Source organism: Myotis myotis, unplaced genomic scaffold, assembly GCF_014108235.1.
Source record: "Myotis myotis isolate mMyoMyo1 unplaced genomic scaffold, mMyoMyo1.p scaffold_m19_p_2, whole genome shotgun sequence".
Taxonomy (NCBI): domain Eukaryota; kingdom Metazoa; phylum Chordata; class Mammalia; order Chiroptera; family Vespertilionidae; genus Myotis; species Myotis myotis.
Window position 1 is genome coordinate 18998261 of NW_023416324.1, and position 12542 is coordinate 19010802.

Consider the following 12542-nt stretch of genomic DNA (forward strand, 5'->3'; position numbering starts at 1 on the left):
AGGGTCTGATAGGGGAGGAAGAGAGATCTGCTGCCTCCGGGCAGGAAGAATCACTCAGGATCCCTTGTCCTGGGGAACAGCCACCCCCGGGTACCAAGGGGTACAGAAGGGGGTTGGCAATGGGGATCCCTCTTAAAGCGAGATGGGGCTGTTCTGTGGGTGAGAGGGTGGATTCTCAGCCATGACTCCTTCCCCACACAGACACCTGCACCCCTATGTATAATGATTTTGGGGACTTGGGGAGCCCCTTGCTCACTCCAGCCCAGGGAGCCTGAATTGTGGAGTTCTGAACAAGGGCTGGTTCTAGGCCTGGGCTGTGCTGGGCTCGGCTGGCGCCCTCCGCCCACGCAGACACGCGGCTCTGCACCTTCCGCATCGCAGCTGGTCGTTTCCCCGCAGTGCCCTGCACGCTCTGCCTCCCCTCCCCCATGCACAGCAGCCCCTCCCCAACCCCTACATCGCAAACAGTCCAGCTCGAGATCTGGGGAGGGTGATGTGGGGGGATGAGATGAGTCATCCCTGTGGGGGCAGACATATTAAGTTCCACATACGCAGGCTCACAGAGCCATGGACACAAAGGCATGCCCACACTCACATCCCCACTCCAGGGAGAACACTGGGAGGCCAATGCGAGTCAAAGCCACAATTGCACATCCAGACACACAGAGACAGACACCTGCACATACACACACAGACACACACACACACACACACACGCACACACACGTCCCTCATAGACACAAACACCAAAGCACCAATACACAGAGACCCACCCAGACACATCCCACCCAGGGCGACACCCCGGTCATCAACCCAGAGCCTGTCCCCTACCCACATGCACACACAGAGACACAAACACACGCGTGGGATTCCCCTGACACACACTCACAACCCTTACTTAAATACAGACATTCAAATACACACATGTAGGGGCAGGCGCAAGAGCTGGGACATGGACACACACATGCACACACACGCACATGCACACACATGCACATGCACATGCACACACGCTATTCCTCTCTTGTGTCCCTCACCCATTCCCTTACCTCTGCCAGCATCTCAGGCGGCAGGGCAGAGCTTTGCAACCAGAGGGCTGTATGACCCATCACCCACTGTGCGCCCGTGCCTGCCCAGGACAGAGTCTGCCTCAGGGTCGCCTTCACTCCTCCCTGCTGCTCTGGGGAGGCGAAGGGCGCTGGACCAGCAGCCCCCTGTGCTGCCCCAGCTCTCCTCACACAGTCAGGGCTCCAGATCCTTTGAAAAGGGGCTTTGGCTGCAACAGAGAAGATGGAGGCTACATCTCAGGCATCGCCTCCCAGGAGGGAAGGGTGTCTCCAAGGTGAGAGAGGAGGGTGGGGCTACTGTGTTAGGAAGGTCATTTCCTAAGGCGGGTGTGGGTGTGGGGGGGGGGGTGGGACGTGGGGGGGGGGGTGGCCAAGGTGACTACCTGTGTTTCCTGGGAGGCCTGACCTGACACCTTTGCACCTTCGGTTTCCTCGAACTCGAATTCTCTCTGCTGCTACCACAATCCCCTTCAGGGCCACCTTCTCATTCCTCAGGTCTGTGGGCACAGGTTCCTGCTCTAGGACGCCTGTCCTGATGCCCTGGCTGGGTCCATCTGTCCTCTGTGCCGCAGCCCCCGTGGGCCTCCTCACCGCTCTCTTCACACCACAGGGGACTCGCCAGGCTGAGTCCGCCTGCCTCCAGGCAGCCCGGCACTCTGTGTGGTGAGGAGGGGACAGACCTAGAGAGAAGCTTGGCTCTGAGCTGCGCCTCTGCTGTGTGGCCTGGGCTGAGCCGTGTCAGTGCTGGGTTCTCACCTGTGAAATGGGGACAGTGACAACCACCTCGCTGGATTGATCACATGAGATCATGTGTGGCCAGGGCTAGATAAATGGCAGCTGAATTACTGACGCCCATTGCCTGGCACTCTGCTTAGCAAATGTTTGTTGACACAACCAGCCCCTCTGACTTCCCACTTTCTGCCTCCACCTCCCATCTCTGTCCTGGGAGGAGGAACGTAGGTGTGAACAGAAAGGATTGGGGGTCAGAGAGAAGCGGGGCTGGGAGATGGGCACCGGGCCTCTCGCATCGCTGGGGGCTAGCAGCTCCCCCCGCAGCCAGGGCTTGGCGGGGGCGGTGCGGGCGGCCTGTTCACCCTGTGACCCGCCGGTGCCATCCTCCTCCTCAGCTAGGGGAGGCAGCCAGGAGAGGTGGAGCTGGGATTCCTTCTGCACTCTGACTCTCCTAACCTGCCCCTCCTAACCTGCCCAGGCAGGGCCGCCGGCACACAGTAGGTGCGCTCCGAATGCGTGCGTGGGGAATGGCCGGAGGCAGAAATGTTGAATGAAGGCGAAAGGTATGAATGAACGGATGGATGCATGAATGGGGGCGGACGGCAGCGTGATGTGGGAGGTGAGGAGGCCCGAGCATCTCCCTCCGCCCTCCGGGTCTCGAGGCTGGGAGACAAGAAGAGGAGCCCGGTGGGGGCTCCCCTCCCCGCCCTGCCCCTCCCGCCCCGGCCACCTCTCCCGGCGGCGTGCAGCCCAGCGGAGCCCGCGCCAGCCACAGCCCGCTGTGGAGCACAGCACCCCCAGGAACCCGGCCTTCGGCGCAGGGAGGCGAAGTCCCCGCTGCAAGGTCCGGGGATCAGCAACCGAGGACGCCCGGGTCCCCGAGCCAACAGGTGCGGGGCATGGGAGACCCCCAGACCCAGGGCGGGGGTTCCAAACAACTGTCGGCAGGAGCCAGAGTCTGGGGCCGCGGAATAGCCTGGGGCTGGGAGGCTGAGACCCCCGCAGGCTTCCTCCTGCAAAACCCCTAAAGCGCTGCCCCCCTTCGCCCCGCCCTGCAGCCCCTCACAGCTCCCGGGGTGCAGGGAGTGGGTCCGCCGATGTTCGGTGGGGATATGAAGGAGCTCCCTCCCCCTCTCCCAGGGGTCTCCAGGCCCCTGCAACCCCCCTCACAAGTCCGGGGTCCTCCCTGCTCGGCCTCGGAGAAGGAGGGTCTGAGCCGGAGAGGAGGGGCGGGGAGCGAGGCCGGATTTATGAATGGAGGGAGCGTCCTGCGCGCCGGCCCCCAGCGACCCCTGGCGGCCGCCGGGGCGCATAGCGCCCTCGGGGATTCAAGAGGGGCTCTCTCCCCACTTCCAGAGAGGTCTCCAGCTCCCCCTGCACCTCTGCTCCGCCGTGTGTGTGTGTGTGTGTGTGTGTGTGTGTGTGTGTGTGTGTGTGTGTGTGTGTGTGTCTCCACCCGGGGGGGTCTGGCAGGTGTAGTGGGCGGGGCCTGGGTCTCTAAAGCCTCCCTTGACCTTTTATTTTTCCAACCAAAAATTCAGGCCTGTGAACTGTTCAGGGGAGAATACTTGCAACCGGATGGCTTCGTCTCTCAAATCTGTGGTTTGGTGGATTCAGACAGACCTGGCATAGTAGCTTTGTGACCTTGAGCGAGGGGCTCAACCTCTCTGAGCTTCTACCTCCTCCCATCAAAGCAGGGCTCTCTAATAATGGGGAAGCCGCTCCGCACCTGCTTCTGGGTAAAGCACTGGGCATGCTTTAGAGCTCATTGCTCCCACTGCAGTCCCGTGAGGTAGGTGTGGTCATTACTCCACTGAATAGATGGGGAAACCGAGGCTGGACGGAGCCAGGTCTGTCCCTCTCCGCTATCCCCACAGCACAGAGCGTAGGGGATTAAGAGGGAGTTTATATGCAAATTGCCTGGCATGTTCCCTAATGTTTCCTTTCTTCCTCGCTCCCTCCCTTCCTTCAGGAGATCTGGGGCTGGGACCCCAAAAGACCTGGGTGCAGGGCTCCGGGTTCCTTGAGGCCTTCGGAGACCATGACGGACCTCGGCCGCAGCGGCATCTGAGCTCATGGAGCCCTCGGCCACCCCGGGGGCCCAGTTGGGGGGCCCCACTGGCAGCAGGGAACCATCCCCGGTGCCTCCTGACTATGAAGATGAGTTTCTCAGCTATTTGTGGCGAGATTACCTGTTCCCGAAGCAGTACGAGTGGGTGCTCATTGCCGCCTATGTGGCCGTGTTCCTCGTGGCCCTGGTGGGCAACACGCTGGGTAGGTCCATGCGTCCCTGTGGTGCTGCGGGATTCCCCTGGGAACTGGCAGGAGTCCTGGGCCCGGCTCCTCTCCTCTTCACCCCAGCCTCTGCCTCGGTGCGGGGTAGTGTGTGTGTGTGTGTGGGCGGGGGGGGGGGGGGGGGCGGCTCGCTGATGGGCTGCGAGCTGGGATGGGCATGGCTCTGCCTCCCGCTTCCCTCATCCCGCCCACCCCGCAGTCTGCCTGGCCGTGTGGCGCAACCACCACATGAGGACGGTCACCAACTACTTCATCGTCAACCTGTCCCTGGCGGACGTGCTGGTGACGGCCATCTGCCTGCCAGCCAGCCTGCTGGTGGACATCACCGAGTCCTGGCTCTTCGGCCATGCCCTCTGCAAGGTCATCCCTTACCTACAGGTGAGCTCTGCCCGGTGACCCTCATCACCCCGTCACACCAGGTACAGAAACCATGGCCTTCCTGAAGTCTCAGGGACCCTCAGACTTGCCTTTCAGACGGGACACGGTCGATCAGCACATGGGTGGTGTCATTCTCTACTGTCGGCAAGAGCAGGCTATCAGCCCGACACTGGCGGACACAGCCCCAGCCCCACATACTCCTACAGAGACCCCCACACCCTCCACACGGGCACAGACACAGACAGCCATGTGCAGACACATGCAGGGACCACCTACTCTGTGCCAAGTCTCGAGCTAGACATTTTCTATCCATGATTGAGTTTCTTTCCATGAGAATCCTGCCAGGCGACTGGTATATTCCCACTTCGCAGGTGAGGCTCAGAGAGGGCGTGTGATTTGCCCAAATCTCACAAGCCAGTGAGTGGTGGAGCCAGGAGGTGCCCTGCACCTGGGCTGTGAGCCCCTCACCCACTCCCCATCTCTGGGGGGCTCCCGAGAGGACTGACAGGGTGTCTCCACGGGGCAGGCCGTGTCTGTGTCAGTGGCAGTGCTAACCCTCAGCTTCATCGCCCTGGACCGCTGGTATGCCATCTGCCACCCGCTGTTGTTCAAGAGCACAGCCCGGCGTGCCCGTGGCTCCATCCTGGGCATCTGGGCTGTGTCGCTGGCTGTCATGGTGCCCCAGGCTGCCGTCATGGAATGCAGCAGCGTGCTGCCCGAGCTCGCCAACCGCACCCGGCTCTTCTCTGTCTGCGATGAACGCTGGGCAGGTAACGGGGGTAGCCTTGGGCAGGCACTTCTGAAGGGGGCACCTCTGGGGCACATCTCCTGGGGCAGGCAGCTGCCAGGGCACCCAGGCGGGTGTCTCTGAGAGGACACTTTAGAGGATACCTTCAGGGTGGGTACCTACTCTGGTAAAGACATCTGCTAGGGGTCCCTCAGGATGGACACCCTCAGGTTGGGCAACTCCAGAGTCTCTCTGCCAAGGTGCCCTCGTGGGGCCCAGCTGCCTGCTTTGGCCGTCGCCGCGGTCAGGTGGCATTGCTACGCAGGGCAGGCTGGGGCCCAACCTTTGCATCTCTTGGCCCCTGCAGATGACCTCTATGCCAAGATCTACCACAGTTGCTTCTTCATTGTCACCTACCTGGCCCCGCTGGGCCTCATGGCCATGGCGTATTTCCAGATCTTCCGCAAGCTCTGGGGTCGCCAGGTGAGGCCCACTCTGGTGTCACTGCCTGGGCTGGGAGGGGATAGGGCACTGGTCTAAGGGAATAGACAGTCCTCTGCCTTCAGAACATGCCATCCTGGCTGCAACCAGAGAGAGGAAAGGCCCAGGGACTTTCAAACGCAAGGCTGAAGTGGCAGAGCTGACCCTGGAGCTGAACAGTAATGAACACCTTCCAGTATCAGGAGCTGCCATTGACGGTCCCATGCACTTCCAGCCAGTCTCAGATCCTCTTAACCACCGTATACTACCCCCAACTTCATAGGAGAAAGCAGACTCAGAGGCAAAGCTGCTTCCCCAAACCCCTCAGCCAGGGCGGGGGAGGCCAGGCACTTGGTCCGCGATCGCTGGGATCCAGTGCTCAGTTCAACGCCACAACAGCAGCACCTCCGTGTCACTTGCCAAATCACGCACTTTGCTCACAATGTCTTCACGACCGCCTAACCAGAGCAGCAATATTACCACTTTACAGACGCTGAGTAGTGGCAGCCAGCTTGTCACAGCCAATGAGTGGCAGGGACTTTCTGGGCCCAGGGCCTGCCTTCGTTCCTCTATTACACACTGACCCACCGCAGGTTTTATGGGGTGGGGAGGGGGTTTTGTGGGGGCTGGGGATGCTCAGAGGCCCCCTGGCACCAGCAGGAGTGAGTCCTGGGCCCATGTCTGGGCAGTGAGAGCATGCAGGCCAGAGCATGACCAGCCTTCGGTCCACCAACACATGCCACCTGCTCCTCACAGCCGCCAGTCAAGCGGGCAGCAGTCGCTCTCTCATCTCACAGACAGGAAAGCCAAGGCTCGGGAAAGGACAGTGCGCTGAGCAAGGTCGCATAGCTCAGGAATGGCTGAGCGGCCCTCGGCCCCATTTCCTGCACTCTGGCCGCATGCCTTCTGCGGGGAGCTTCAGGTGTCTAGCGGTGGGAGGGGCTTCGAGGGCATCTGTGGCTGCTCCAGGAGCCTGGACCATGATAGGCTTATGGGTGTCGACCTAGGCTGGGACCTGTGCTCTGAGGCCAGGCCAGTCCATGCTGTTCCCTGGCTCAGCCTTGCCGAGGCTTCCCCACAGGCAGGCAGGGCCAGGAAGAGGCAAGACTCACCTGCACCCCACCCCCACAGATGGAGGTGACCCCATGAGGATGGATGGGAGGATGTTGCCTAGGGTCCCCTGCCTCATCTGTAACCAAGGGCCGATAATACCTTCCCCAAAGGCCTAATTGGGGCGGCCTCCCCATGAGCCGATGGGAAATGAAAGCAGGTGTTCACACTCAGTCCAGAGTGTTGGTCTCTGTTATGAATGTTAGGTTCCTTCCTATTGCAAGGGTTTGTTCCCTTCGCCCACCTCCACCTGCCCCAGGGTCCAGCCCGAAGCAGAGCCCAGCAAAGGGCCTGACCTCCCAGGAGCTCCTCCCACCACCGCTGTCTCTGTGTGTGCTGGACAGATCCCGGGCACCACATCGGCCCTGGTGAGGAACTGGAAGCGGCCCTCAGAACAGCCGGAGGAGCAGGGCCAGGGCCTGGGCACAGAGCCCCCGCCGCGGGCCCGGGCCTTCCTGGCCGAGGTGAAGCAGATGCGCGCTCGGAGGAAGACAGCCAAGATGCTGATGGTGGTGCTGCTGGTCTTTGCCCTCTGCTACCTGCCCATCAGTGTCCTCAATGTCCTTAAGAGGTGAGAGCACCTGGGGAGAGGTTAGGGGTGAGGGGATGGTTATGGGGTCAGAGGAAGGCGCTGTCTTTGCTTTGGAAAAAGACTTGGCTTAACCCCAAAGCTATGCTATTACTTGGGCAGGTCATTTCTTGGAACCTCAGTCTCCTCATCTGTAACATGTGATAGTAACAGTCCGGCCTCCTAGGGCTACTGTGAAAATTCTTTCATGCACTCACTCACTCACTCACTCACTCACTCGTCAAATGGTACGGCTGGGGACACAGCGAACAGTGCACAGTACAGAATCCCGCCTTCGCGGAGGCCACATCCAATGGGAGCGAGAAATAAATATGCATTATATATAATGCCAGGCAGTGACAATTGCTACGAAGAAAAAAATATGGAGAGTGGATAGAGAGTGGTGGTGACAGGGGCTGGTGGTTTTATTTTTTAATCTTTTTAAAAAATAGCATATGTTTTTAAAAGAAGACCTCTCAGAGGAAGTGACACTTGGCAGAGACCTGAAGGGAGGGATGGCACGCTGAGCGGAGGGAGCACAGGGCATGGCGAGCGAGAGGCCGCGGGGTGCAGGGAAAGAACACAGACTATTTGACATGAGACATCTCAGTGAGTTAGTGCTTGGCCACTTCCTGGCTGAGTGATCTTGGGCCAGTCCCTTGACTTCCCTGAGCCTGTTTGAAAAATGGCGTGTCTACGACTCATCAGGTGGCTGTGAGGATGGGTGAGAACATGGATGGGGAGACCCAGGGGGTCAGATAGCCGGTGACTGAGCAGATGTGCCCTGGTGCCTGCCCCTAGGTCCACTCCAGCCATACTCTGTGCCCAAGAACCCAAAACTGTGGTCAAGACCTCAGACCCAGAGGCCCAGGGAAGGGGTGGATGGAAGGGGCAGTGGGAACTCCTGTACGTTATCGCCCTGTAGCTTATGAGCATAAACACATACACACGTCTGCCCCATTTCTGACTCCTCCCCGCGGTCCTAGGGTGTTCGGGATGTTCCACCAAGCCAGCGACCGAGAAGCCGTCTACGCCTGCTTCACCTTCTCCCACTGGCTGGTGTACGCCAACAGCGCGGCCAACCCCATCATCTACAACTTCCTCAGTGGTGAGTGGGCTGGGGAGGCAGGGTGGCCGAGGGTAGCAACAATCCCCAGGGCAATGTCTCCCCATCCTCAATCCAGGCCAAATAAAGGATGGCGGGGAGGGAGGTCCATACCTACTCCTTCCTGGGAATCATGACCCTGCTCTGGTCACTCCTACTCGGGGGGGGGGGGGGGGGGCTTAACCCCAGGAGTCCTGGTCTGAGTGGGAGACCGGCCACAGTCCCAACTGTGACCAAAGGAAGCTGACCAGCACCCAGGGTCCAGGTTTGCAGATTATGCAGACCAGTGAGTGGGTGGGGAGGGCAGTAGTAGGACAGCTCGTCTCCACCCCCACCAGGTGTGTGCACAGCAGGCCCTCCCATCAGCCTGGTCAACAGGCTCCAGAGGGAAGCAGGCCTGTGGGAAGAGGGCCTGAGGGGTGGCTGTGTAATCAAGGCATCATCGGGGCTCCAGGCATCACCAGCAGAGGCAGCTTAGGGCAGGGAGAGGGCTTCCCCATGCCTAGACACACACTGACAGAGGGGCCAGAGTTTGGCGGGTGGGGCCCTATCCCTGGATCCACCCTCCTCCAGCACCAGTCCTCCGGCTCCCCACTCTGGAAATCCAGGCCTCCCGGTCCCCAACCCCAACCTGGGCCTCCTCTCTCCTGTCCCGCACTTCCCATGCCCTCCACCTCCGTTTCCGCACAGTCCCCCAGCCCAGCAAAAGGGTGACTCACCTGACCTCTGACTTACGGCCTAAAGAACTGGTCCAGATGACTGTTCAGGCCTGGACACAAATAATCTTCCAGAAAAGGCTGAAAGGGACCTGGGGTCAATAACCCTCATTAGACCCAAGAATTACTCAACAAAGGCTGGCCAGGTGGTCTCCAGCTCAGAGAGAACAGAGAGATGCACGCTGCAGCAGGCACAGTGCCTTCCTTTGCGGTTACACTGACTGAACGCCTACTGTGTGCTAGGTAGGCCCTCTGCTGGGCACTGGAGGCTGGTGGGACGCTAAAACATGATCAAGGAGGCTTCAGATCTGGATAAAATCTGTCTCCCTGGTGCCCTGGCTGAACAAGGTGGCTATGGTAGTCCCTCCTTCCCCACTCACTCTTCCCATTTAGACAAAAGGCTTTCGCGTCAGAACCAGGGCCAACAGCTAGCTGGTGACCTTGGGCAAGCCTGCACCTCTGTGTCTCATCTATGAAGTGAGGATAAAGGCCCCCAGACCCCCAGGGTGCTGAGGCACCAGCACAGTGCCTGGTGTGAGGGCTGCTGCTGCTGTCATCTTCATTACCAGGGGACAGAGATGGGAAAGCCTCTGTGAGCCCTGAGCCCCTCCACCTGCAGGCCCAGGGGGGCAGAGATGGTCTGAGGCCCCTGAGCCAGACACCAGGTTTACACGGTCAGAGCCAGGCTCAGAGCCAGAGCGCAGTCAAGGAATCGGATAAAAACTGCATTTCTCGTTGGGAAGCTGCTCCCGGCCTCTGTCCTCTCTCCCTGGCAGTGATGAGGTGGCTCTGGAGCTCTCTCCATCCCACTCCACCCTTCCCTCCCACCCCCTCTCCTGATGGCTGTGTCTTCTGTCTCCCAACCAAGGCAAATTCCGGGAGCAGTTCAAAGCCGCCTTCTCCTGCTGCCTGCCCCGCCTGGGTCCCTGCGGCTCTCTGAGGACCCCCAGCCCCCGCTCCTCTGCCAGGCACAAGTCCTTGTCCTTGCAGAGCCGCTGTTCCGTCTCCAAAGTCTCAGAGCACGTGGTGGTCACCAGCGTCACCACGGTGCTGCCCTGAGCGAGGCTGCCCTGTGGCACCAGGGGGTGCAACCCGTTCTCTGCCTGGACTGCTCCTCTGGCTCCTGGGGGACCAGCCCTGACCGCTATGGACGCAGTGCGAGGCCAGGGCTCCGGTCCTGGTTTTCTACCTGTTTGACTCTGAGCAAGTAACACCCCTTCTCTGAGCTGTGTCCCCTAAACGGGATTGATGTGAGGATTAAGCATGCTCAAGAAAGTGGAAAGCTCTCTGTAAATTGCAGTGTCGTGGACAAGATTCTCATTGTATTCCTCACTCGGCTGCCCCTCACAGTACCATCGATCCTCATCATCCTTCCAGAGCTTGGCCTTCTTCCCCCAAACCCCCCTCCTCCCTGACTACAGGCCTTCCCTAGAGCCTGCTGGGAGGGCCCCGCAACCTTTCCATCCAGCCCAGTGACTCCCTAAGCCCAGGCTGCACTCAGCCTGCCCTGCTCTGCTGCCCGCCTGAACGAACCGGGCCCAGCCCTTCCCTGTGGGAACACAGCCCCACCCTCACCAGGTGCCGCGTGCACACACCGCAGACTGGATCCTTTGGCTTTGTGGTGTGATAAAACGCTCTCCATGTGACCATTTGGCGTGGAGGCCAGCAGCCCAAAGCAATTGTAATTAAAAACCTGGCACTGAATGTTCCCTTTCCTTGTCATTGCACAAAATCTGTGCCTCTTAAGTTAAAAGCGAGGAAGGTGGGGAAGTCGGGGGTGGGGTGGGGAGAGAGGATAAGGCGGCATGGAATGCTGTCTGCTGACTACTCCCACCTCCATCCCCCCACCGGATCCCTGCGGCTCCTGGCCAGGCCTCAGAGCACACGTGGTGCTGCTTCCTCAGGCAGTGCCCATTCTGAGGCCCAGGACCTCAACCCTTGACGTATCTGTCTGCTCATGGGCCCAGTGGGCGATGGGAGCTAAGGGAGGGAGGGTGGGCAGACAGCAGAGCGAACAGACTGACTTCCTATTATCATCGCCTTCTTGGATATCGGGGCTTTGTTTATTCACTAGGACTCACAGGATAAAGGGAAAGCCAGACTTGGCTGGACGTGCTCCGCCTGCCACTGAGATGATTAGAGGGCTGCCAGGGGCCCTGCGCCTTGTTGTCAGGGCAGGAGGTGGAGCACAGACAGAAGCGCTGCTCTGAGGAGTGGGAGGCACCTGGCAGAGGCCGGCCGGGCCATGTGCACTGCTGGGTCTGCTTAACCTGATTAAAGCCACAGCCCCCCTCCGACCTCACCCACCAGGAAGTGGGGCAAAACCATGGTCTTGCCAGGGGCCCAGCCCAGGAATGGTAAGCACCCCTCCTCGCAGGCATCACCAGGACACGTGGAAGGTGTGGGCCGTCACCTCTCTAGATGACTCACCAGCCCTGCACATCGTGGGCATTTCCCCAGATGTGCATTTGTGGTCAGCTGGGCTGGGCTGTCCTGCCCATTTTACACTCCTTTTGGCCTTAGGATCCAGAGCTGTTGGTCAAGCTTGTAGCCAGGCTTGGAAGCTCAGTGTGCAGAATGAGGTGTGAGGGCTGGCCCCACGCTCAGAACCAACTGTGCCCACAAGGACCCAGCTGAGTCCTGGGCTCCTCAGCCCCAGCTGAGCACAAAGCCGATATCACTGGCATCCTTCTAAAGGTGGGTCTCAGTAGACACTTGGCTCAGTGGGAACAAAGAAACAACAGAAGCTTCCCCTACTCTCTGCTGGTTGAACCCAGTGCCATGTGAGCCTTATGATGAACTGGAGAAAATTCAGGGACGTGACCAGGATGACAAGAGCCCAGGACTGCGGGGGAATGTGTGGCAGATTCCAGGCATCTAGAGGGCTGGCATGCACTGAACTGTCACTGGAGGTTGGCAAGCAGAGGCTGGACTCACATGGGGCCATGAGGGGCTCGAGCTCTGGATGGTGGCTGGCCTCGGGGAATGCCTCTGATTCTACGACTCTAACCTACAGAGAATGGGACTGAGCTGCCCAGGCCAACACACCCGCTGGGCCTCACTGAGCTGCCAAACAGCCGTAGCTTCTTTCCCCAGCTGTCCACTGCGGAGAGGAGAGCCCCGCCGAGGGCTGGGGAGTTCTTACCTTCACCCCAAAGCAAAAGGATCCTCACACCATCACCCATGATAAGGTCTCCCAGGCAAACCAGGTGTCTGGTGTTTGGGCTTTGGACTGAAATTCTGTCAGCTCACTATGGACATTCAGTGTAGACTGGTTATCGTGCTGATCGGAAAAGCCAGCAGACCGTACAGCTGTCTGTGCTTAATAAACACGGGGGGAAAGTTATGACTTAATAAATGCAGT

At 59.7% G+C, this 12542-nt stretch overlaps 1 protein-coding gene across 1 annotated transcript; it reads left to right on the forward strand.

Annotated features, from left to right (window-relative positions):
* The first annotated feature begins 3799 nt into the window (after positions 1-3799).
* On the forward strand, positions 3800-10237 carry HCRTR1 (hypocretin receptor 1). The gene is made up of 7 exons (XM_036349564.1): positions 3800-4073; positions 4294-4472; positions 4999-5242; positions 5567-5682; positions 7134-7360; positions 8344-8465; positions 10047-10237. Exons 1-7 carry the CDS (start codon positions 3875-3877, stop codon positions 10235-10237), a joined length of 1278 nt encoding a protein of 425 aa, XP_036205457.1. The 5' UTR covers positions 3800-3874.
* Positions 10238-12542: the final 2305 nt, after the last annotated feature.